We start from the raw sequence: 22929 nt of genomic DNA, 5'->3' as shown, positions 1-22929 counted from the left end.
TTATAGTCTATTCTGATTAAAAACAGGACTCAATTGGTGTTGTATGCGACAAAACATTTGAAAAAATAAACAAAAAATACATGATGTCCATTGTAATGGACGTAGGGTCTGAAAGGTTTAAAAATATAATTATTTGTACATGCAATAAGCTGTTGTTATAAAACAAAAACAATTTCTTTTGGCCAATAATTCTGTTTCTGACACAAAAATTCTGCGACAGAATTTATATTTAGACAATATAAAAGGTAATTTTCCATTGTGCTCTTGTGCTTAGTGACAAAATAAACTGTATAAATATTTTACCGCTGATTAATCCTTGTTCACACAACTCCTTTGAATATCCAAACTGGCCAACGACAGTTTTTGGAAAAGTGAAATTATCAACAACAGCCAGAGGACAGAAGTTTTCTGCAAAAAATAAAAGATAAAAGAAATTAGACTGGAAAATATATGAGTCTATATTTTTTTACTCAATATTGTTTAGATTAATATCATATAAATTACATTACCACAATATCTGTGCTGCTTGTATGGGCTATGGAGTGTACTGTGGCCATTCTGTGACAATTCTGGTACAATTAAAAATACAGTGCCTTGAAAAAGTATTTATACCCTTCATCTTTTCCACATTTTTTCATGTTACACTCTCACAATTTATTGGGATTTTACAGTATGTGACAGACCAACACGAACCAAAATAAAAATGATATATGGTTTTCAAAATATTAAATAAAATCAAATTCGAAAAGTCTAGTGTGCATTTGTATTTAGCCCTGAACAAAATCTAGGCTGACCAATTGCAATCCGAAAGCCCACGGTAACTCTGGAGGAGCTGCAGAGATCAAAAGCTCAGACAGGAAAATCTGTCCACCCTGAACACACCATCCTGACTGTAAAACATGGTGGTGGCAGCATCATGCTGTGGGGATGCTTTTCTGCTTTTCTTCAGATGAAACCAGAAAACTAGTCACAGCTGATGGGAAGATGGTTGGTGATAATTACAGGGCACATCTGGAAAAAAAACCTGTTAGCGGCTGCAAAAGCTGTGAGACTGGAAAGAAGATTCACATCTCAGCAACACAGCAAAAACCGCGTTGTTGCATTGGTCTATCATATAAAATCCCAATAAAATAAATTAAATTTGTGAGTGTAATGTGAAAAAAAAAATGTGGGTCAGAAAAGGACAGTGACTCACTCAGTTCACAGAATTTCCCGATGTAATCATCTGGACAGAGGCAAACGCCACTGCTAATCTGGGTACCATTCTGACATGAGGGAGCTGGCGTGGTAGTGCTTAAGTTAGTTATTGGGCTCATTGTGGACAATGGTGTTGTATTAGGTGCTCTGATCATGTCGAGCGGTGCTGTGATTGTGAAAATTGTGGTGTTTGTGGGTGTCGAGGTCGTTGTGGAAGCTGTGGTCGTTGTGGAAGCTGGGGTCGTTGTGGAAGCTGTGGTCGTTGTGGAAGCTGTGGTCGTTGTGGAAGCTGTGGGCGTTGTGGAAGCTGTGGGCGTTGTGGAAGCTGTGGGCGTTGTGGAAGCTGTGGGCGTTGTGGAAGCTGTGGGCGTTGTGGGTGTTAAGGTCGTTGTGGAAGCTGTGATCATTGTGGGTGTTGAGGTCATTGTGGAAGTTGTGGTTGTTGTGGTCGTTGTGGAAGCTGTGGTCGTTGTGGGTGTTGAGGTCGTTGTGGAAGCTGTGATCATTGTGGGTGTTGAGGTCGTTGTGGAAGTTGTGGTTGTTGTGGTCGTTGTGGAAGCTGTGGTCGTTGTGGGTGTTGAGGTCGTTGTGGAAGCTGTGGTTGTTGTAGGTGTTAAGGTCGTTGTGGAAGCTGTGGTCATTGTGGGTGTTGAGGTCGTTGTGGAAGCTGTGGTTGTTGTGGGTGTTGTGGTCGTTGTGGAAGCTGTGGTTATTGCGGATGGTATGGGTGTTGGGTTCATTGTGGAAGTTGTGGTCGTTGCGGAAGCTGTGGTTGTTGTGGAAGCTGTGGTCGTTGCGGAAGCTGTGGTCGTTTGACTCGTAGTGGAAGCTATGTTCATTGCGGGAGTTGAGGTCACTGTGGGTGTTGAGGTCGCTGTGGAAGCTGTGGTTGTTGTGGGTGTTGCGGTCGCTGTGGAAGCTGTGGTCGTTGTGGAAGCTGTGGTCGTTGTGGAAGGTGTGGTCGTTGCGGAAGGTGTGGTCGTTGCGGAAGGTGTGGTCGTTGCGGAAGGTGTGGTCGTTGCGGAAGGTGTGGTCGTTGCGGAAGGTGTGGTCGTTGCGGAAGGTGTGGTCGTTGCGGAAGGTGTGGTCGTTGCGGAAGCTGTGGTCGTTGTGGAAGCTGTGGTCATTGTGGGTGTTAAGGTCGTTGTGGAAGCTGTGGTCGTTGTGGGTGTTGTGGTCGTTGCGGAAGCTGTGGTCATTGCGGATGGTATGGTCGTTGGGTTCATTGTGGAAGCTGTGGTCGTTGCGGAAGCTGCGGTTGTTGCGGAAGCTGTGGTCGTTGGACTCATAGTGGAAGCTGTGGTCATTGTGGAAGCTGTGGTCGTTGTGGAAGCTGTGGTCGTTGTGGAAGCTGTGGTCGTTGTGGAAGCTGTGGTCGTTGTGGAAGCTGTGGTCGTTGTGGAAGCTGTGTTTGTTTTGGAAGCTGTGGTCGTTGTGGGTGTCAAGGTCGTTGTGGAAGCTGTGGGCATTGTGTTTGTAAAAGCTGTGTTCACTGTGGGCATTGCGTAAGTTGTGGTTGCTGTGGGTGTTGAGGTCGTTATGGGTGTTAAGGTCGCTGTGGAAGCTGTGGTTGTTGTGGGTGTTGAGGTCGCTGTGGGTGTTGAGGTCGCTGTGGAAGCTGTAGTCGTTGTGGAAGCTGTGGTCGTTGTGGAAGCTGTGGTCATTGTGGAAGCTGTGGTCATTGTGGAAGCTGTGGTCGTTGTGGAAGCTGTGGTCATTGCTGGTGTTGATGTTATTGAGAGAGTTGAGGTCACTGTGGACGGTATGGTTGTTGTGGAAGCTGTGGTCATTGTGGGTGTTGATGTCGTTGTGGAAGCTGAGGTGGTTGTGGAAGCTGTGGTCGTTGTGAAAGCTGTGGTTGTTGCGGAAGCTGTGGTCGTTGCGGATGGTATGGTCGTTGGGTTCACTGTGGAAGCTGTGGTCATTGTGGAAGCTGTGGTTGTTGCAGAAGCTGTGGTTGTTGCAGAAGCTGTGGTCGTTGAGGTCGCTGTGGATGTTGAGGTCGCTGTGGAAGCTATGGTTGTTATGGGTGTTGAGGTCGCTGTGGAAGCTGTGTTCGTTGTGGAAGCTTTGGTCATTGTGGAAGCTGTGGTCGTTGTGGAAGCTGTGGGCGTTGTGGAAGCTGTGGTCATTGCAGGTGTTGATGTCGTTGTGGAAGCTGTGGTTAATGTGGGTGTTAAGGTCGTTGTGGAAGCTGTGGTCGTTGTGGGTGTTAAGGTCATTGTGGAAGCTGTGGTCATTGTGGGTGTTAAGGTCGTTGTGGAAGCTGTGGTCGTTGTGGGTGTTGAGGTCGTTGTGAAAGCTGTGGTCATTGTGGGTGTTAAGGTCGTTGTGGAAGCTGTGGTCGTTGTGGAAGCTGTGGTCGTTGTGGAAGCTGTGGTCGTTGTGGAAGCTGTGGTCGTTGCGGAAGCTGTGGTCGTTGCGGAAGCTGTGGTCATTGTGGAAGCTGTGGTCATTGTGGGTGTTGAGGTCGTGGAAGCTGTGGTCGTTGTGGAAGCTGTGGTCGTTGTGGAAGCTGTGGTCGTTGTGGAAGCTGTGGTCGTTGCGGAAGCTGTGGTCGTTGAGGTCCCTGTGAAAGCTATGGTTGTTGTGGGTGTTGATGTCGTTGTGGAAGCTGTGGTTAATGCGGGTGTTAAGGTCGTTGTGGAAGCTGTGGTCGTTGTGGGTGTTAAGGTCGTTGTGAAAGCTGTGGTCGTTGTGGGTGTTGAGGTCGTTGTGGAAGCTGTCGTTGTTGTGGAAGCTGTAGTCGTTGTGGAAGCTGTGGTCGTTGTGGAAGCTGTGGTCGTTGTGGAAGCTGTGGTCGTTGCGGGTGTTAAGGTTGTTGTGGAAGTTGTGGTCGATGTGGAAGCTATGGTTGTTGTGGGTGTTGAGGTCGCTGTGGGTGTTGAGGTCACTGCGGAAGCTGTGGTCGTTGTGGAAGCTGTGGTCGTTGTGGAAGCTGTGGGCATTGTGGAAGCTGTGGGCATTGTGGAAGCTGTGGGCATTGTGGAAGCTGTGGGCATTGTGGAAGCTGTGGTCGTTGTGGAAGCTGTGGTCGTTGCGGGTGTTAAGGTCGTTGTGGAAGTTGTGGTCGATGTGGAAGCTATGGTTGTTGTGGGTGTTGAGGTCACTGTGGGTGTTGAGGTCACTGTGGAAGCTGTGTTCGTTGTGGAAGCTGTGGTCGTTGTGGAAGCTGTGGTCGTTGTGGGTGTTGAGGTCGTTGTGGAAGCTGTGGTCGTTGTGGGTGTTAAGGTCGTTGTGGAAGCTGTGGTTGTTGTGGAAGCTGTGGTCGTTGTGGAAGCTGTGGTCGTTGCTGATGTTAAGGTTGTTGTGGAAGCTGTGGTCATTGTGGGTGTTGAGGTCGTTGTGGAAGCTGTGGTCATTGTGGAAGCTGTGGTCGTTGTGGAAGCTGTGGTCGTTGTGGAAGCTGTGGTTGTTGCGGGTGTTAAGGTCGTTGTGGAAGCTGTGGTCATTGTGGGTGTTGAGGTCGTTGTGGAAGCTGTGGTCGTTGTGGGTGTTGAGGTTGTTGTAGAAGCTGTGTTCACTGTGGGTGTTGAGGTCGTTGTGGAAGCCGTGGGCATTGTGAAAGCTGTGGGCATTGTGGATGGTGTGGGCATTGTGGATGGTGTGGGCGTTGTGGAATCTGTGGTCATTGCAGGTGTTGATGTTGTTGAGAGAGTTGAGGTCACTGTGGATGGTATGGTTGTTGTGTAAGCTGTGGTCATTGTGGGTGTTGAGGTCGTTGTGGAAGTTGTGGTCGATGTGGAAGCTGTGGTCATTGTGGGTGTTGGGGAAGCTGTGGTCGTTGTGGAAGCTGTGGTCGTTGTGGAAGCTGTGGTCGTTGTGGAAGCTGTGGGCGTTGTGGAAGCTGTGGGCGTTGTGGAAGCTGTGGGCGTTGTGTTTGTAGAAGCTGTGTTCACTGTGGGTGTTGAGGTCGTTGTGGAAGCCGTGGGCATTGTGGAATCTGTGGTCATTGCAGGAGTTGATGTCGTTGAGAGAGTTGAGGTCACTGTGGATGGTATGGTTGTTGTGGAAGCTGTGGTCATTGTGGGTGTTGAGGTCGTTGTGGAAGCTGTGGTTGTTGTGGAAGCTGTGGGCGTTGTGTTTGTAGAAGCTGTGTTCACTGTGGGTGTTGAGGTCGTTGTGGAAGCCGTGGGCATTGTGGAATCTGTGGTCATTGCAGGAGTTGATGTCGTTGAGAGAGTTGAGGTCACTGTGGATGGTATGGTTGTTGTGGAAGCTGTGGTCATTGTGGGTGTTGAGGTCGTTGTGGAAGCTGTGGTTGTTGTGGAAGCTGTGGTCGTTGTGGAAGCTGTGGTCGTTGCGGGTGTTAAGGTCATTGTGAAAGCTGTGGTCACTGTGGAAGCTGTGGTCATTGTGGGTGTTAAGGTCATTGTGGAAGCTGTGGTCGTTGTGGGTGTTGATGTCGTTGTGGAAGCTGTGGTCATTGTGGGTGTTAAGGTCGTTGTGGAAGCTGTGGTCGTTGTGGATGGTATGGTCGTTGGGTTCATTGTGGAAGCTGTGGTCGTTGTGGAAGCAGTGGTCGTTGGACTCATTGTGGGAGTTGAGGTCACTGTGGGTGTTGAGGTCACTGTGGGTGTTGAGGTCACTGTGGGTGTTGAGGTCACTGTGGGTGTTGAGGTCACTGTGGAAGCTGTGGTCGCTGTGGAAGCTGTGGTCGCTGTGGAAGCTGTGGTCGTTGTGGGTGTCGAGGTCGTTGTGGAAGCTGTGGGCGTTGTGTTTGTAAAAGCTGTGTTCACTGTGGGCGTTGCGGAAGTTGTGGTTGCTGTGGGTGTTGTGGAAGCTGTGGGCATTGTGGAATCTGTGGTCATTGCAGGTGTTGATGTCGTTGAGAGAGTTGATGTCGTTGAGAGAGTTGAGGTCTTTGTGGAAGCTGTGGTTGTTGTGGAAGCTGTGGTCGTTGGGGGTTTTAAGGTCATTGTGAAAGCTGTGGTCGTTGTGGAAGCTGTGGTCATAGTGGGTGTTGAGGTCGTTGTGGAAGCTGTGGTCGTTGTGGGTGTTGTGGTTGTTGCGGAAGCTGTGGTAATTGCGGATGGTATGGTCGTTGGGTTCATTGTGGAAGCTGTGGTCGTTGCAGAAGCTGTGGTTGTTGCAGAAGCTGTGGTCATTGTGGAAGCTGTGGACGTTGCAGGAGTTGAGGTCGCTGTGGGTGTTGAGGTCGCTGTGGGTGTTGAGGTCGCTGTGGGTGTTGAGGTCGCTGTGGAAGCTGTGGTCGTTGTGGGTGTCGAGGTCGTTGTGGAAGCTGTGGGCGTTGTGTTTGTAAAAGCTGTGTTTACTGTGGGCGTTGCGGAAGTTGTGGTTGCTGTGGGTGTTGAGGTCATTATGGGTGTTGAGGTCGCTGTGGAAGCTGTGGTTGTTGTGGGTGTTGAGGTCGCTGTGGGTGTTGAGGTCGCTGTGGGTGTTGAGGTCGCTGTGGGTGTTGAGGTCGCTGTGGGTGTTGAGGTCGCTGTGGGTGTTGAGGTCGCTGTGGGTGTTGAGGTCGCTGTGGAAGCTGTGGTCGTTGTGGAAGCTGTGGTCGTTGTGGGTGTCGAGGTCGTTGTGGAAGCTGTGGGCGTTGTGTTTGTAAAAGCTGTGTTTACTGTGGGCGTTGCGGAAGTTGTGGTTGCTGTGGGTGTTGAGGTCGTTATGGGTGTTGAGGTCGCTGTGGAAGCTGTGGTTGTTGTGGGTGTTGAGGTCGCTGTGGGTGTTGAGGTCGCTGTGGGTGTTGAGGTCGCTGTGGTCGTTGTGGAAGCTGTGGTCGTTGTGGAAGCTGTGGTCGTTGTGGAAGCTGTGGGTGATGTGGAAGCTGTGGGCGATGTGGAAGCTGTGGGCGATGTGGAAGCTGTGGGCATTGTGTTTGTAGAAGCTGTGTTCACTGTGGGTGTTGAGGTCATTGTGGAAGCCGTGGGCGTTGGGGAAGCCGTGGGCGTTGTGGAAGGTGTGGGCGTTGTGGAAGGTGTGGGCGTTGTGGAAGGTGTGGGCGTTGTGGAATGTGTGGGCGTTGTGGAAGGTGTGGGCGTTACGGGTGTTGAGGTTGTTGCGGCTGTTGACGTAGTTGTGGGTGTTGAGAAAAAAATGTGGAAAAGTTCAAAGGGTATGAATGACTTTTCCAGGCACTGTAAATACTTAATTATATATACATATTGCCTAATAAAAAATATTAGGCAATATGGATCATTTTAAGCTTTTAAAACACAAATCTTCGAACAGTTGCAAAATAAAGAACCAAGAACTTTGGGAAACACAGTTTCTATTGTAAAAAATGAATAAGAGCTTTCAGCGTTCATTGATTAAAATAAAATTAGCTAAATTGGTCACAGGCACTCATTGTTAATGTCTAAATAAAATGTTAAATATAGGTAGTTCTTCTACATCTACAAATGTACAAGATTAGCTAAGACCAGGAAGCGCTAATTTGTGTAAATGAGTGCAGCTTCTGTTTAGCAAGATTAGCAAGTCAAGGAACTCCAGCTAAAAGTGTTAACCAAGCTTAAAATATATTAAAAAGCTAAGAAGTTATATAGAACTAAGAATAAAATAAAGTAATAGTGTACTTTTTTTTAGATAGTGTTTTCCAAACTAGACTGACCTAATAAATGCAGCAATTTATTGGTATTGCCACATTCCTTCCATTTTATGGATTGCTATAAATTCATGTCATAAAAAAACAAGTCTAGGCATTAAAGAACAATAAAGTATATCAGAACTTTATAGTTCAGATCAGAGTACTCTTATTTACTGATAAGCCTTATAGTAATAAAGCTTTGTTACTGTGAGCCATTCAGTATGAAAAACAAGCAACAATATCTAATGGCGCATGATCGAATCTGACTTTTACTATAAAACAGAATTGCAAAATTTTTCACGGCTGTACTAATAAGCCTGCAGAGAAAGAAAACATTTCATGAGTAAAGTTTCCAGGAGAACTGCTTCTCTGGATATCACAAGATAAAAGCAGCAATAAAACACTATAATTCCTCCTCAAGTGCAACTATCCAAAAATATTGGTCAGAAAAAAACAGTAACTCACGCAGTTCACAGAATTTCCCGATGTAATCATCTGGACAGAGGCAGACCCCATTGCTAATCTTGCCTCCGTTCTGACATGAGGGAGCTGGCGTGGTAGTGGAGGTGCTAGCACCTGTGGTTGGAGTGCTTAAGGTCGTTGTCGTTGTGGTCACAGAAGTTGTTGTGGACGCTGTGGTGGTGTTGAGCGTTGTGGACGCTGTGGTGGTGTTGAGCGTTGTGGACGCTGTGGTGGTGTTGAGCGTTGTGGACGCTGTGGTGGTGTTGAGCGTTGTGGACGCTGTGGTGGTGTTGAGCGTTGTGGACGCTGTGGTGGTGTTAGGGGCTGCTGTTGTTGTGGAATCTGTGGTTGTAGGTATTGTGGTCATTGTGGTCGTTGTTGGTGTTGTGGAATCTGTGGTCGTTGTAGATGTTGTGGTTGTAAGTATTGTGGTCATTGTGGTCGTTGTTGGTGTTATGGAAGCTGTGGTCATTGTAGATGTTGGCGTCTCGGCCGTTGTTGCCATCTCCGTCGTTGTTGGTGTTGAGGTTGTTGTGGAATTTTCAGCAGTTGTGGAAGTTTCGGCCGTTGAGGGTGTCTCGGCCGTTGTGGGCGTTGAGGTTGTTGTGGAATTTTCGGCCGTTGTGGAAGTTTCGGCTGTTGAGGGTGTTTCAGTTGTTGTTGGTGTCTCGGCCGTTGATGGCGTCTCGGCCGTTGTGGGCGTTGAGGTTGTTGTGGAATTTTCAGCAGTTGTGGAAGTTACGTCCATTGAGGGTGTCTCAGCCGTGGTTGGCGTTTCAGTTGTTGTTGGTATCACGGCCGTTGTGGAATTTTCGGCCGTTGTGGAATTTTCAGCCGTTGTGGGCGTTTCAGACGTTGTGGGCGTTGAGGTTGTTGTGGAATTTTCGGCCGTTGTGGAAGTTTCGGCTGTTGTGGGCGTTTCAGTTGTTGTTGGTGTCTCGGCCGTGGTTGGCGTCTCGGACGTTGTGGGCGTTTCAGTTGTTGTTGGTATCACGGCCGTTGTGGAATTTTCGGCCGTTGTGGAATTTTCAGCCGTTGTGGGCGTTTCAGACGTTGTGGGCGTTGAGGTTGTTGTGGAATTTTCGGCCGTTGAGGGTGTTTCGGCCATTGAGGTCGTTGTTGGCGTTTCTGTCGTTGTAGGTGTTGAGGTCATTGTTGGTGTTTCTGTCGTGGGTGTTTCGGTCGTTGTGGGTGTTTCAGTCGTTGTTGGAGTTTCTGTTGTGGGTGTTACGGTTGTTGTAGGTGTTTCGGTCGTTGCGGATGTTTCAGTCACTGTGGGTGTTTCGGTCGTTGGTGGCATTTCGGACGTTGTGGGTGTTTCAGTTGTTGTTTGTGTTGAGATCGTTGTTGCCGTTTCTGTCGTGGGTGATTCGGTTGTTGCGGGTGTTTCAGTCGTTGGTGGCGTTTCGGTCGTTGTGGGCGCTTCGGACGCTGTGGCCATTGTGGTTGTTTCGGTCGTTGTGGGCGCTTCGGACGCTGTGGCCGTTGTGGTTGTTGTGGGTGTTTCAGTTGTTGTAGACACTGTGGCCGTGATAGAGGCTGTAGTCAAGGACACTGAGGCTTCTGGGGTGGTGATGAACGCTGTGGTCGTTGTGATGAACGCTGTGGTCATGATGGTTGTTGTGGACCAGGTCTGCTGGGTTAAGGAAGCCACTGTGGTCCTGTAAAGCACTGTGTAAATAATAAGCCACAGTTTAATGATTTGGTAATAAAAAGTGCATAACCATTAGTTGTGGTTCAACTTCATTGTTTCCACTTTCTTGTGGTTGACTCGCCAAACATACAACAATAACCTCTGAGGGCCAGGAATGTCTGCTGGAACAATTAATGCAGTTAATTTTAGTTAGTTAAAGTGATGGTATTATAAGGACTGCGCAGGATATGCACTAGTCAAAAACTCTATGGGAGAGCAGCAAAAAGACTTTTTGCATTAGAGTAGTTGATATTTTTGGCTGACCAAACACATCATTCCACTGTTAAGCATGGTGGCGGGAGCATCAATTCACCTCCTATAGAGTGGTCATAAGTTGGATTTACATCAAATGTTTAGCTAAATTTGTCCACAACTGAAATTTTAGCAGACTTTTTTTTAATAAGATGTGTTTCCATATAGTTCAAGTATAGTTTTGGAATATACCCATACACACTACTGTAGGTATGCCATTCCTAGATGATACCCATGAATTTAAACCCAGCAATTTAGCATAATTCCATTGGAAATGCATGCAAAGGACGCACCACCTTAAATGAGGACACGGATCACTAGACACGGCGGCATGCAACCCACAAAGGACAACGTATCACCTACAGGCAAATACACCTGCGGTCAGCAATTAACCACAGTGAGAAACTGATAGTGAGGGTTTTAGTGTGGATATGTTGTTTTATGGTTGATAAAATAGAATTGGCTGTTATATAAGCGTACATATATTCTACTAAATGTATTTAGGGATGCGCCGAAGTGAGAATTCATGGGCCGATGCTGATTATCAATATTACAAACGTAGTATATATCTGCCAATGCCGATACAAATACCAATATACACTACTATACAATTTAGAGCCTACAGAGATATTAAACACCCGGTTTAATGTTAGAAAAAAAGGTAATATTTAATACATTTTTAAGGCTGTCAAAATGGAGATAGGAGTTCTAATTCTATCCTGCAGTTGGGAATAAACAGTAAACGAACTGAGAGTAAACAAACTACTACTTACTCATCAGCATGCCAAATTTGATGTATCCTGATGTTTGTGTTAATATTTTTGCAATGATACAGCACAGATAGGCCTGTCACGATAAGATTTTTTTTTGTGGACGATATATTGTCCCAGAAATGATTGCGATACACGATAATTGTCAATGATAACAGAATAGCATAAAAAAAAAACAATTACACACTTTTTAAAGACAACAAAATTTTAATAAATTTTGGGAATTATATACTTATTTCTTCACCTGCTTTAGTCCACACTGTTTGAATGAAGTCACAGTTATTGAAGCATGACTGGCTAAAATACTGTTCACTGTTCTATATGTGAACAAACATACAGATAAAAACAATAGACGATATCACAACTATCAAAAATTATTGATGTCAAGTTAATTTATTGTATGATAAATCGATATTGCAATTATTGTGACAGGCCTAATCACAGAGAATTCATCTTCTGCATCTCTAACTGGTGGAATTATCTCCTCAGCATCTGCCTCTCATCTGTAATTCGTGGATCTGTGCTTTTGTCTGTTTTAAATAAAACTGATTAATAGACTTTGTAAGTGTGATGACTTTAAATGCAAACTTCCTATTAAACCTATTTCTTTAGCGAGGTAAATAATCTGAGACTGGGTGCACGAAGGAAATTTCAACCCTTATTCATAGCCTTGTATCTCCAAATGTGAGTTCTAAACGATCTTGCAATAAGACAGAATTGAAAGTTCAAACTCTACAGGTTTAGAAAATGTTTGAACAGTGTTTCTGTGTTGTACAATTGCAAAGATATTAATAGAAATATAAAAACATTAGCCAGTTGTTGAACCCCAAGAGAGTTAATTTGCAGCCATACACTGCAAGTACTGGGAAGACTCAACTCATCATATGTCTCCAAAAGTGCAGAAACATAACAAAATACACATTTCCTCACTAAATATGAGCACTTCCCTAGTGAAAAAACATAAATAAAAGTATAATGAGAACTTTTTTTGTACTTATTATACTTGAATTGTATATAAATAGTGCAAAAGTATTATATAAATCGAGCTAAATGTACTTAACTGTACTAAAATTGAACTATTTTAAATATACTTAAATAACATTTAAACATTTTAACTACTTCATGTATGTAACCCCATATTTTAAATAAGCTTACAGTAAAATTATAATAGATTTAATACATCAATACATTTAATGTAATACATTTATTCCTACTGTATCACTATTTATAATACACCAGGTATATTAGAGTATATGTACCAATAATTAAATGTTAAATATATGTGATCTATATTTACATTAGAGTACAAATACGCTTCTCGTTCCTGTCTTTTGTAAATAGTACACTTCTATTTTACTTCACTGGGTATAAAAATATATATTTTAATATACTGTGTTACAATTTTTAGCGTGCTACAAATTTACTTAAACATTTTTATTTGACATTTAAATGTGTTTTTTAACACTGTATCCTATAATTTACTTATATGTATTTATAAATATAAAAAATATATAAAATTTATTTATATTTATTTATGTTTCTAATTATAATTAATAATAAAGAGCATTGAAATATATTTTAACTGTTATAGAAAGATAAAAACAGAAGCCGTACCCACAGCAAGCAGAGATGGAGGGCATGGCAGAAATAATCGTTGACTAATTGATTAATTGGAAAAATAATAAACAGATAAGTCGATGCGCAAATTAATCATTAGTTGCAGCCCTAATATGCAGTGTACAACCGAGAGCCCAAAACCTCCTGGTTCTTATAAAAAAATAAATACCCTTTAAACAGCTATAGTTAGCAATTTGCACTGATAGTTTCAGTTAAATTTTATTTGTTAAACAAAAGTTATAGTAAACTAATAAAAAATAATAGAAATATAAACAATAGAAACTAGCCAGCACTTACCTGAAGCCAAAACTAGCAGCACACGGAGCTTCACCATGTTCAGCTACAGCACCTACAGACACAACAACAATAATGAAGCTTTACTGCAGTAACTGGAGTAAAACTCTGGTTCACAGCTGCACCAGGAAGTACAAAGTTAATGCTTTACAATCACAGATACAGTACTGAGATTCACCTGTAAACACACGCATGGATTTCCAAATTTTATAATAACATGATATTATTATGCTAAAATTATTTTTTCTGTTTTAGCATCTCACACTGCAGCAGAGGGTCAGGATTAGAATTTAGATTACAGCCAATGAAAACCCAAAAATCAGTGTCTCAGAAAATTAGAAATGATATTAGACCAACTGGTACTTTTGACAGTGTGGGCAGTGTGCCAAGTCCTGCTGGAAAATGAAATCTGCATTTCCATTAAAGTTGTTTTTAGCAGAAGTAAGCTGTAAGATATGAAGTTCTATAAGATTTTGTGGGAAAACAAAACTGCACTGACTTTAGACTTGATAATAAAACACAGTGGATCAACAGCAGCAGATGACAGACATGACTCTCCAAACCATCACTGATCATCAGTAAATTTACATTTCATTTAAAGTAAATCCAGGGAGAAGAGTCTGGAGGAAGAGTGGAGAGACACACAGTCCAAACTGCTTGAGAGCCATGTCATCTCATTTCATTTTCCAGCAGGACTTGGCACAATGCCCACACTATCAAAAGTACCAATTGGTCTTAATAAATGAATACAATATTCGTATTTTCTGAGACACTGATTTTTGGGTTCTTATTGGCTGTAAGCCATAATCAACAATAAAACAAATAAACGCTTAAAATAGATCACTGTGTTTAATATATCTATATAATATATCAAGAGTTTCACATTTTCAACTGAATTACTGAAAAAAATAATAATATAAACATGAATCTGTATCATTCATTCATTCATTCATTCATACATTCATACATACATTACATACATACAGGATGGTAATGATACATGAATCTGTATAATATATATATATATATATATATATATATATTATACAGATTCATGTATCATTACCATCCACCCCTACTGTTACTGTACATAAAATAAGACACTTACCTGTGTAACAGACCTGCACTCTGGGCTTTTCCAGCAACGCTGTGGGCTGCAGTTTCTCGCCTGAGGGCAGGGTTATTCTGCCCGCCCACCTCTTCCCAGCCTGCACGGGGAGACGCTGGTGTGTCTATAGTCAAATTAGTGGTCAGGAATTGGAAAGCAAAAGAATTCCAGGGTACCTGTGACGAAAAGCCAACAAGCAAACCATAACAACCCGGCAAACTATAATCTTCATTATAGTACAAGCAAACTGCCCTTAGCCCTTCAGTGTAGAGCATACACAGTTTACAGCAGTCAATTCTAAATTAAGAATTAAAAGATAAAAGTTATAAAAAAAAAAAGAATAGGAAACCTCAGGAAAACCTTTGTCTATTTAAATGTATTTAAACATATGTACATTTAGGGTCTAAAGCACTGCCACTAGGGTGATGTGGATCAGCACAAGGCTTCATCTGTGAGCTGATGTATCAGAACCGAGTTGCTGCACTTTCGCTTTAATGGCTGTTAACTTGTGGTTTCTGAGGCTGGTAACTCTGATGAACTTATCCTGTACAACAGAGGAAACTCTCACTCTTCCTTTCCTGACGCGCCCTGATGAGAGCCAGTTTCATCATTATAACATATAAGTGATTAACTGAGTATCTTTTTCTTTAACTTAGTTGAGTAACTCTACCTCTTCACTACTTTACTTTAACTGATGCTCTCAAACACATTAAGAGACAAGAAATTCAAGTAATTAACTCTTGATGAGTTCAGCACAGCTGTTAACTGAAAGCCTGAATTCCAGGTGACTCTACCTCATAAAACTGAGTGAAAAAATCCAGCAGAGATGTTCAAAACTGATCATTTAAGGTCTGTGTGTGTTAAGATGGGTAGTTGAGGTCATGGGCCTACTGTACAATAGTGTCTGTAAATAAAGCACATATTTTAATTGAAAATGGGATACAAACAAAAAAACACAAAACTTGTGCATTTTTTCAGCTAAAAATTATGTTTATTTTAAATAATCAGTCTTTTTTTCTCCAGTTCTTGCCTGTTCATCAATTAACAAACATATTCCAGAGAAAGTCTGGTCTGGTCTGGTCTCCACTCGGGAAGTTACAGTTTTGGGCACATGGTCATACCTGGAAAAAGAGTTGAATAAACAAAGGGAAAAGGACTTTGAAGCATCACATCAGAACATCAGGAACACCTGAAGCATGTACAGAAGATGCTCCATAAACTACAGTTTAACCAGAGAACACAGTAAACATACATGAGATGCTGGTGATGCAGTCTGAAGCCTGTTAAAGCTACCCATCGCAGGCACATTCTCCACGCTGCTTTAGTTCATAAAGTGAAAGTGTCTCAAAGTCCTAATCTGGCCTTACTGTTATCAGACAAGGTCATAACCTTGGAAAAGAGAAATAAGTTGAGCTCATTGTGGCGAGATCAGGCGTTCCTGATTTATCTCCTCTTAAGATCAGGAGAAACAGGAGTTCAGGTGATCCAGTGGACTCTCCTTAGTGAAGAACAGGCAAACGAAGCAAAGCGTTCAATACGGATTATCGTTTTATCGATTTATTTATTTCTTCTTCTTGTCCTGTGTGGTGGTGAACCAGGTGTCCAGCAGCTTCTTGCTGTAGTAGATCTGCCAGCCGTGCACCTGCACAGCTATAACCATCAGCAGGTAGAGGACAGACACGGCGGAGAAGCCGAAAATGAAGCGGTAGGCCTTGCCGTGGCGGTAGAGCTGCTGGGCCACAGGAAACATCTCCATGCCGCCATAAATGATCGGCGCCACGCAGAAGAGCCCGGCACTGATCATGGAGATCACCAGGTAGCTGATGTTGTTCCGCGGCAGCGCCATGAAGCTCACGGCCGTGGGGATGATGCTGAGAAGGTAGGGGTACTCCCACTGGTATGGACTGGCCACCACTCTGTGGGAGACCAGGTTCAGCTGGCTGACCAGAACTTGAGCCGCAACCAGCGCCCACAACACAGCATGGACCAGGTTCAGCTTCTTAATCTCGGACTTCAGGGCCACACTAAAGGGCAGAGTGAAGAAGAAGAAGAAGAAAATAAGGATTATTACAGGTTTAAAGCAACAGTTTAATAATTGAAAAGTCTACACATATCAGTCAATCTGCCACAGCGTTTTGTTTCAGTGTGAAGTTAAACTGGAACTATGAAGCTGATGCATAACAAAGGCTTGTACATTTGCCTTAAACCACATGCAAAACACACAAAAGCGTTCATTCTATGAATTGTTTTTTTTTTCCTTGTTTGTTTTTTGCTGCTCAGATAAAGAGTTTTAGGTATCATTATTTATTTTACACATTCATAGGTATGCAAATTGGCAAAATTTGCCAAATTCTTCTTATCCAAGCAATGCAAATCCTGACTTTTAGCAAAACTTTTTCGGAGCAAAACTCAAAAACACAAATCATATTATTACAATTATGACCCATTACAATAAAAGTTGGACTTTTTATATTTCAAAATAATTGCTGAATTTTTTTTGGATTGACCCATTTAGTCAAAGTAATTACTTGGAGATAGACTCATGTAATTTATCTCCAAATGGTTTTTATTTTAATATATATTTTTTTAATTTTCAGCTTTTTGGTCAGAGGATTTTGACTGATTTTTCTTTTTATTTGATTCAAAAGTTGATCAAAAAGTTTCACCATTTTCACCAATTTTGTCAAAATATTTAATGTGATGTTAGATTTTGACTGAGTTTATAGACCCACTGCCTTCATACAAATTAAACACATTAACCAATCAATTTACTATTCCCTCTAATACAAACACACACCTCATTTGATAGTGTGAAGCCACACGTTCCCGGTGCTGAAAGTCACTCCCATCTGTCCCAGTCGCTCTTGGTCCGGCTCTTGAAGCCATAGCAGTTCTAAACCACAGAAAACAAACAGATTTCTGGTTAAAAATATAAAAAATATATATATATAATTATCAATAAGCTATTATAACTTTTTTAATTTAGTAATAATCCAGTATGATACAGAGGTGCATGTAGTCTTTACAGTATTAACTGGACTGATATTAAATCAGTATGAATTTGCTGTGTCTTTTTAATCCAGCATGAATACACTGTGTGTGTAGTTAGCATGTAAAGACTGTATTAACTATGAAGTGAGTGTACCTATATCTAAACATACTGTGTGTAGAATTTAAAGTTTGATGGTGGTACCTTTGAAGTGATTAAAAATGCAGATAAATAGTAAAACAGTATGACATTTAGAGAAATATTAAGAGTATGAATCTGTAGTGTGTGTGTGTATTTTATTTTACACTGCAGAGTGATTTTGCATTTTGACTGTGTGTGTGTGCGTGTGTATCCAGTCTGGTTAATGTTTACAGTTCCTTTATTTATTTAAGGTTAATGTGTCAGAAACATCACGGGTGTAGTTTAAATAGAATCGATTCTATATATTGTTAAATTAAGGTGTGAATGAAACAATGGAGCAGTAAATCTGAAAACAACAGAGAGAATATTTTGCCACATTTCTCTCTCCACGTTTTAGACCTAATGTTTCTGAAAACTTGTAATACAAAATCCAAGTGTGCATATATAAACATTTATTTTAATAAATGAAGTGAAATAGCCCCCTTTTACAGTAGACAACATAAGCTGCATCAGGTCTGCTTTTAAATAATATTTTGAACAGTCTGACACTTTTTTTAAACTACACCCACAAACCTTAATGTATTTTGTTGGGATTTTATGTGATAGACCAACAAATTAGTATTCAACGCATTTGTATTCATCTCTCTTTTTTAAACAAAAAGTGTTAAACAATCCAGAATATGTTTTATACTTCTGAATCAAAAGGTGTGTCCAAACTTTTGTCTAGTACTGTATTTTAAATGAAAAAAAAAAATAAATAAATACTGCAAAGAAAACTGTGTTAAACCTTTAAAAAAAAACTACATAAACCTAAGAAACTGATAAACTGAAGTCCAGGTTTAAGCTGACGTTTCCCTGCCGACCCACAGCTGATTGAGAACTGTGCTAAGCTAACAAGTCCCAACTCTGACTAAGAAAAAGTCTTTTAAAAGCATTTAGTATAGAGGTTTTAGGTATAGGGGGGTTTATACTGAAGGTTCAACGGCAAAAGTACACGTTTGAGAAGGTTATAAACTAAGCTAAGCTAACTAACGTTACTAATTTTACTAATGTTAGCTTAGCTCAGTTCCGGAGGAGGTAAATAGCGTTTTTATAGCGTTACACGAGCTGTCCGTGTTTACGTGTTTTAACTTATCTAACTAGTGTTTGTGTGCGTGGTGTGGGTACAAGTTCTCCTCAGACGTTAAACTAGTTAACTTATTTGAACTGTTGAACCCAGAACACAAACCCTCATATACATAAAACGTCTATACTAAATGCGTTTAAAAGGATTTAAAAATATATAGCTAACGCTACAAAGTTGTAGCAAACTTGTTTGCCTAGTTATTTAGGAAACTATTTTTTTTTGTTAGATAACGTTAGGTGATTAGTTAACTTAGTTAGTTAACTTAGTTAGTTAGTTAGTTAGTTAGTTAGCGTTAGTGAGTCGCACTTTGTGGCGTTAGATTTAAAAGCATTTAGCGTAACTTAGAGGTTTAATGCACAGAAGGGTTTTTTTCTGAGGGTTTAACAGGAAAAGCAGCTTAAATCAGTTAAACTTCTGAAGTTTTTAAACTTAGCTAAGCTAACTTTAGCTAACGCTAACAAACTAGTTTAGGGTAAAATAGCACTGAAATTAGCTCATAGCTATAAAAACGCTATTTATCCATTCGGAACTAAACTAAGCTAACAAACTAAAAAAATACAATTTAGTTAGTTAACGTTAGCTAAGCTTAGATAGCTTAACTTAACCAACTTAACCAGGCAAATAAATAGCACTTTACAGTGTTAGCTATATTTTTAAAGAATTTTAAGTGCATCTAGTATAAAGATTTAATGTAATATAGAAGGGTTAAATACATAGGGTTTAACGGCAAAAGTAGCTAGCTAGCTTGCTAGGCTAACTAAACTTCTCAGAAGTTTCCAAACTAAGCTAAGCTAATTAACTTAGCTAAGCTAACTGCTCTGCCCACACCACGCAGCTACACTTACACTAGCTTACGGTGAATCAGCGCTGAAACCGATCAGCTGGTGTAACGCTATAAAAACAGCAGCAGGAAAGTTTATTTAAACGCTATTTACCTCTAAATCCCGAAGAAATCTCAGTGAAACGGTCCGCGGTGTGAAGTGGGAACCCCGGCTCCGGCTCCTCCGGTTCCTCGGCGCTCTCTCTCTCTCTGAGGCTTAGAGTTCAGTACCGCCTCCCTCGGCCTGGATCCTGAGGAGATCCGGCGGCGGCGGCGGCGGCAGCAGCAGCAGATACACCTGGATGTCTCAGTCTGTTTACCTGCAGCTCCTCCACACAGCAGGTAGATTACAGAAGGTGAATATTATTCCCACTCACAGCTCAGCCACAGCCACTCTGAAGATCTCCAGCCTCCTGAAATCAGCACAGCTTGTGCTGCTCTGGCTCTGAAAGCTCAGGCAGTGCTGTGGAATTAGTTCAGCACTTATAGCCTCAGTGAGATTAGGATTTAGATAAAGAAACTAGTTAAGAAGCTGCTGCACAGAAAGAGCAGAGAGAGCAGGACTCAGATAAGGAGTTTCTACCTGTACAGAGAACCAGGGGAGATTCGGATTCAGATAGGATTAGAAGTTTAGATTTAGGGGTGCTGAGGACCCAAGGAACCCAGCCCACCACCCTCCCTTAAAAATGAGTGTCTCATATCAGAGGAATGATTATTATTTAGAACAATCATACACACAAACATCTGGCAGATGTGTTACTTGCATGTTAATCATCTTTTCAGCAGATAAAAATATAAAACAGGTGCACATTTTGCATATCTTTTATCAAACATCCCTCCCACTGCTGTATTTTCCATTATCTGGTCCTTTTAACAGGTTTTCCTAATGCGTTTTACTTTATTCCCTATTTACATTGTGTGTAGAATAAAGATAAAAAATATTGATATGTACAGTATTTTAAATAAAATACAGGACGATGATAATGCTAATTCCTGCACCTAACAACTGGGGCCATACATAGGGCCTAATCCCTTCTTCTATACACATTTTTCTGCGATGCCAACTTTCAAAAAGTTTGTTTCTTCCGCATTTCTATTAGACTGTCCAGTCAGTCCATATTGGTTAAATGGCTTTTGGTTGTATCGTAAACATCCTTCCCACAGCTCCATTTTCCATTATTTGGTCTAATATTTGGGCTGATACCAGGAGTGAGACACTACCTGTCTCATCATATCTTCTTTAACATTAATTACCCTGCAGAGAACACATTTGAAAAACATAAAAGAAAAGGTTTTCTTGGTGCATTTTACTTTATGCCCTATTTACGTTGTGTGTAAAAAAGGTTATTTAACCATATGTATAGTAAATATATGCTTTAGAATGTGTAGAAGAGAATATGACACATACTCACGATTACAATAATTTTAGTGCACCTACAATGTGTTTGCATGGGGAACCCAACAACCTCCTCATAGACAAAGACCAGAGAAGAACATGGTTTATTTTTAATTCTTAAATCATTACAATAATGTAAATTAACTATTGTTGCGCAAACTTTTGCAGATGACTGTTTCATTGTCCTCACATAGAGATCCAGTCTGTATCAGTCCTGGTTTCTCTTTTACGTCACTGCAAACAAAGGTGGACGGGTCTAGACAGCAATCAAAATGAAATGTCTGTTCTTCTTCTCCCAGTCCGATGACCATGAGTCGGCAGTCTCTCACCAAGAGGTACACTAATCAATAACCCAGTGTCTAATAAGCACTTAGCTGTAATTATTTACATATTTTCCCAAGGCATAAGGGTTAATTGAAGATCTTCTTCTGGAGTAAATGTATTTTTTAGAGAGATGGAAGAATTTTGCAAAGTGCACAGCATTTGTAATTGCTTTTTAACTTTTTTGCCTTAATGTAAATAGCATGGTTTTACTTGGTATGTAATGTAAATATAAGCTGTGCGTTCTTATTTGCATAAATTTTTCACAGTGACTTCTCTCTTCACTTAGTGTAAATTGCATGGTGAAATAAGATCTCTCAGTATAGATCAAATAACCATATGTTTTAATATCTTTAGAAAGACAACGGTTTTTATGGGTTGTACTAATCAATGGCTGTCTAATATAGCCAATAGTATGTTTGTGTATAATTTAGTTGAACAATATTCTAAAAAAAGTACATTGTTGTAATAATATATAGAACCAGTCTTAAGTTTTGACACACCTTAAAGTCAGCCATTTTCATTATTTTAACTACGAAGAAAAACATATGCAATTATTTAGTAAACAAAAAAGTGTTAAACAAACCAGAATAAATTTTCTGTTTTAGATTATTTATAGTAGCTCCTCTTGCTTAAATGATGCTTGCTAACACATCTCTCCATTTTCTCAGTCGGTTTTATGAGGTAGAGTCACCTGGAATTCAGGCTTTCAATTAACAGCTGTGCTGAACTCACCAAGAGTTAATTACTTGAATTTCTTGTGTCTTAATGTGTTTGAGCGCATCAGTTAAAGTAAAGTAGTGAAGAGGTAGAGTTACAGGTATACAGTGAATAGAGAATGTTGTAGTAATGTTCTAATCCAGATTATGAGAAGCAGCAACTACTCAACTAAGTAAAGTATCCTCAAGTGCAGTCACAAAAGAGGCAAACAGAAACGTTATGATAAAACTGGCACTCATCAGAAGAGGAAGCCTTAGGAAAGGAAGAGCGAGAGTTTCCTCTGTTGTACAGGATAAGTTCATTAGAGTTTCCAGCCTCAGAAATCACAAGTTAACAAACAGCTCCCCAGATAAGAGCTCCTAATTGCTTCACAGATTATTTTGGTTTGTTTTTTTAAGTTACTACATGATTCCTTGTGTGTTCCTTCATAGTCTGGAAGTAAATTGATCACTAAATTGATCAAACTGAAAAACTTTCTATTAAGAGCATTAGCAATAATAATAAGAATAAGAATCTGTAAAACATTATAAGTGAGGCTTAGCATACTACACTTAATTTTGTACAGACCTTGCAAAAACCACACATGGATGCACAACTGTAGTCGACTGGACTTTTATTGACAAAAACAAAGCTGACATTGAAAAATGCCATTCTTCATTTATCAATTAAATGTTTAGCACCATTGTGAAAATTGCAAAACACAGAATAAAGTCATTCATTGAATTCAGCACATATACAAATTCAGGCACTCAGTAGTAAAACAAAAAAAGAACTAAATAAATTACAGAAAAGAAGAATCCCACAGAAGTCCTTCAGCATCTCACTCTGCTTATCTGTAAGTGTGAACAACACTGCACTTGTATTTCACCATCATCTGCTTACAGGTGCTTTTCTACTGTCTGAGGGACAATTAAAGGCACATAAATGAATTATATACACATTATATACATTATTTCAGACGTACCTCAGTTTGTAGCAGTAAACAAAACTGACCTTGTATCTTCATTTTTATTCATATATGAAAGATTTTCAGATACATTAATGATGGTGAAACTATGGTTACTGTAAATGTAATGGAAAAGGCACTGAAAACAAACTGTAGCAGTAATGAAAACTGGATGTTGTCTATTATGTGAATACTTGAATGTCTACTATGTGTAATTTGCTTAGTGGTAGATATTACCCCAGTCATGTATAGATCATGTGCAGAGAGAGGAAATATGCAGAAATGCATGTGGTTGCCGCCATTCAAATGCTTAATGTATGAGTGTATGTAAATGTAGCCTATAGTGTACGTAACCCACCTGTTAAGACAGCTTTGAATGATGTTGCACCCTTTAACTATATTCAAAATATATGGCTTTTTATTGTCTCTGTTTCATCCGGCCACATGTACCACTTATTATGCACACCTCACTTCCTATAGGCGCCTTCCAACTAGTAGTATTTTTACTTACAACTAATAGAATGACTTGTATC

General features: G+C 41.0%; 2 protein-coding genes and 2 long non-coding RNA genes across 8 annotated transcripts in view; 2 read left to right on the top strand and 2 right to left on the bottom strand.

Annotated features, from left to right (window-relative positions):
* Positions 1-13958, bottom strand: part of adgrg7.1 (adhesion G protein-coupled receptor G7, tandem duplicate 1) — a 308074-nt gene extending 294116 nt beyond the window's left edge. For 3 of the 4 annotated variants that reach the window (XR_007429230.1, XR_007429229.1, XM_049471260.1), the window contains exons 1-5: positions 13938-13957; positions 12833-12884; positions 8616-9874; positions 8207-8513; positions 304-408 (exon numbers count right to left, since the gene is read on the bottom strand). Coding sequence is in view for 2 of the 4 variants with exons in the window: in XM_049471260.1 (XP_049327217.1) it covers positions 304-408; positions 8207-8513; positions 8616-9874; positions 12833-12869 (1708 nt within the window). In the remaining 2 variants the exon portion in view is untranslated. Of the gene's footprint in view, positions 1-303; positions 409-8206; positions 8514-8615; positions 9875-12832; positions 12885-13937 lie in introns of all 4 variants that reach the window. The other variant, XM_049471261.1, reaches the window with a different exon arrangement.
* LOC125787280 (uncharacterized) lies at positions 3100-6916 on the top strand. 2 transcript variants are annotated; one of them, XR_007429232.1, is made up of 4 exons: positions 3100-3180; positions 6337-6390; positions 6586-6675; positions 6871-6916. It is a non-coding gene; the product is annotated as an uncharacterized LOC125787280 (long non-coding RNA). The 2 variants fall into 2 exon arrangements; XR_007429231.1 differs by having other exon boundaries at positions 6568-6675.
* Positions 3405-4384, top strand: LOC125787281 (uncharacterized). The gene is made up of 4 exons (XR_007429233.1): positions 3405-3450; positions 3487-3522; positions 4015-4086; positions 4321-4384. It is a non-coding gene; the product is annotated as an uncharacterized LOC125787281 (long non-coding RNA).
* A 960-nt stretch (positions 13959-14918) lies between the features above and the next one.
* On the bottom strand, positions 14919-19391 carry jagn1b (jagunal homolog 1b). The gene is made up of 3 exons (XM_007257619.4): positions 19129-19391; positions 16735-16830; positions 14919-15961 (listed from the first exon to the last, which is right to left on the bottom strand). Exons 2-3 carry the CDS (start codon positions 16821-16823, stop codon positions 15499-15501), a joined length of 552 nt encoding a protein of 183 aa, XP_007257681.1. The 5' UTR covers positions 16824-16830; positions 19129-19391; the 3' UTR covers positions 14919-15498.
* Positions 19392-22929: the final 3538 nt, after the last annotated feature.

This window comes from Astyanax mexicanus, chromosome 23, assembly GCF_023375975.1.
Source record: "Astyanax mexicanus isolate ESR-SI-001 chromosome 23, AstMex3_surface, whole genome shotgun sequence".
NCBI lineage: Eukaryota > Metazoa > Chordata > Actinopteri > Characiformes > Acestrorhamphidae > Astyanax > Astyanax mexicanus.
Note: the sequence above shows the minus strand (reverse complement) of the source record. Positions and strands in the feature narration are given on the sequence as shown.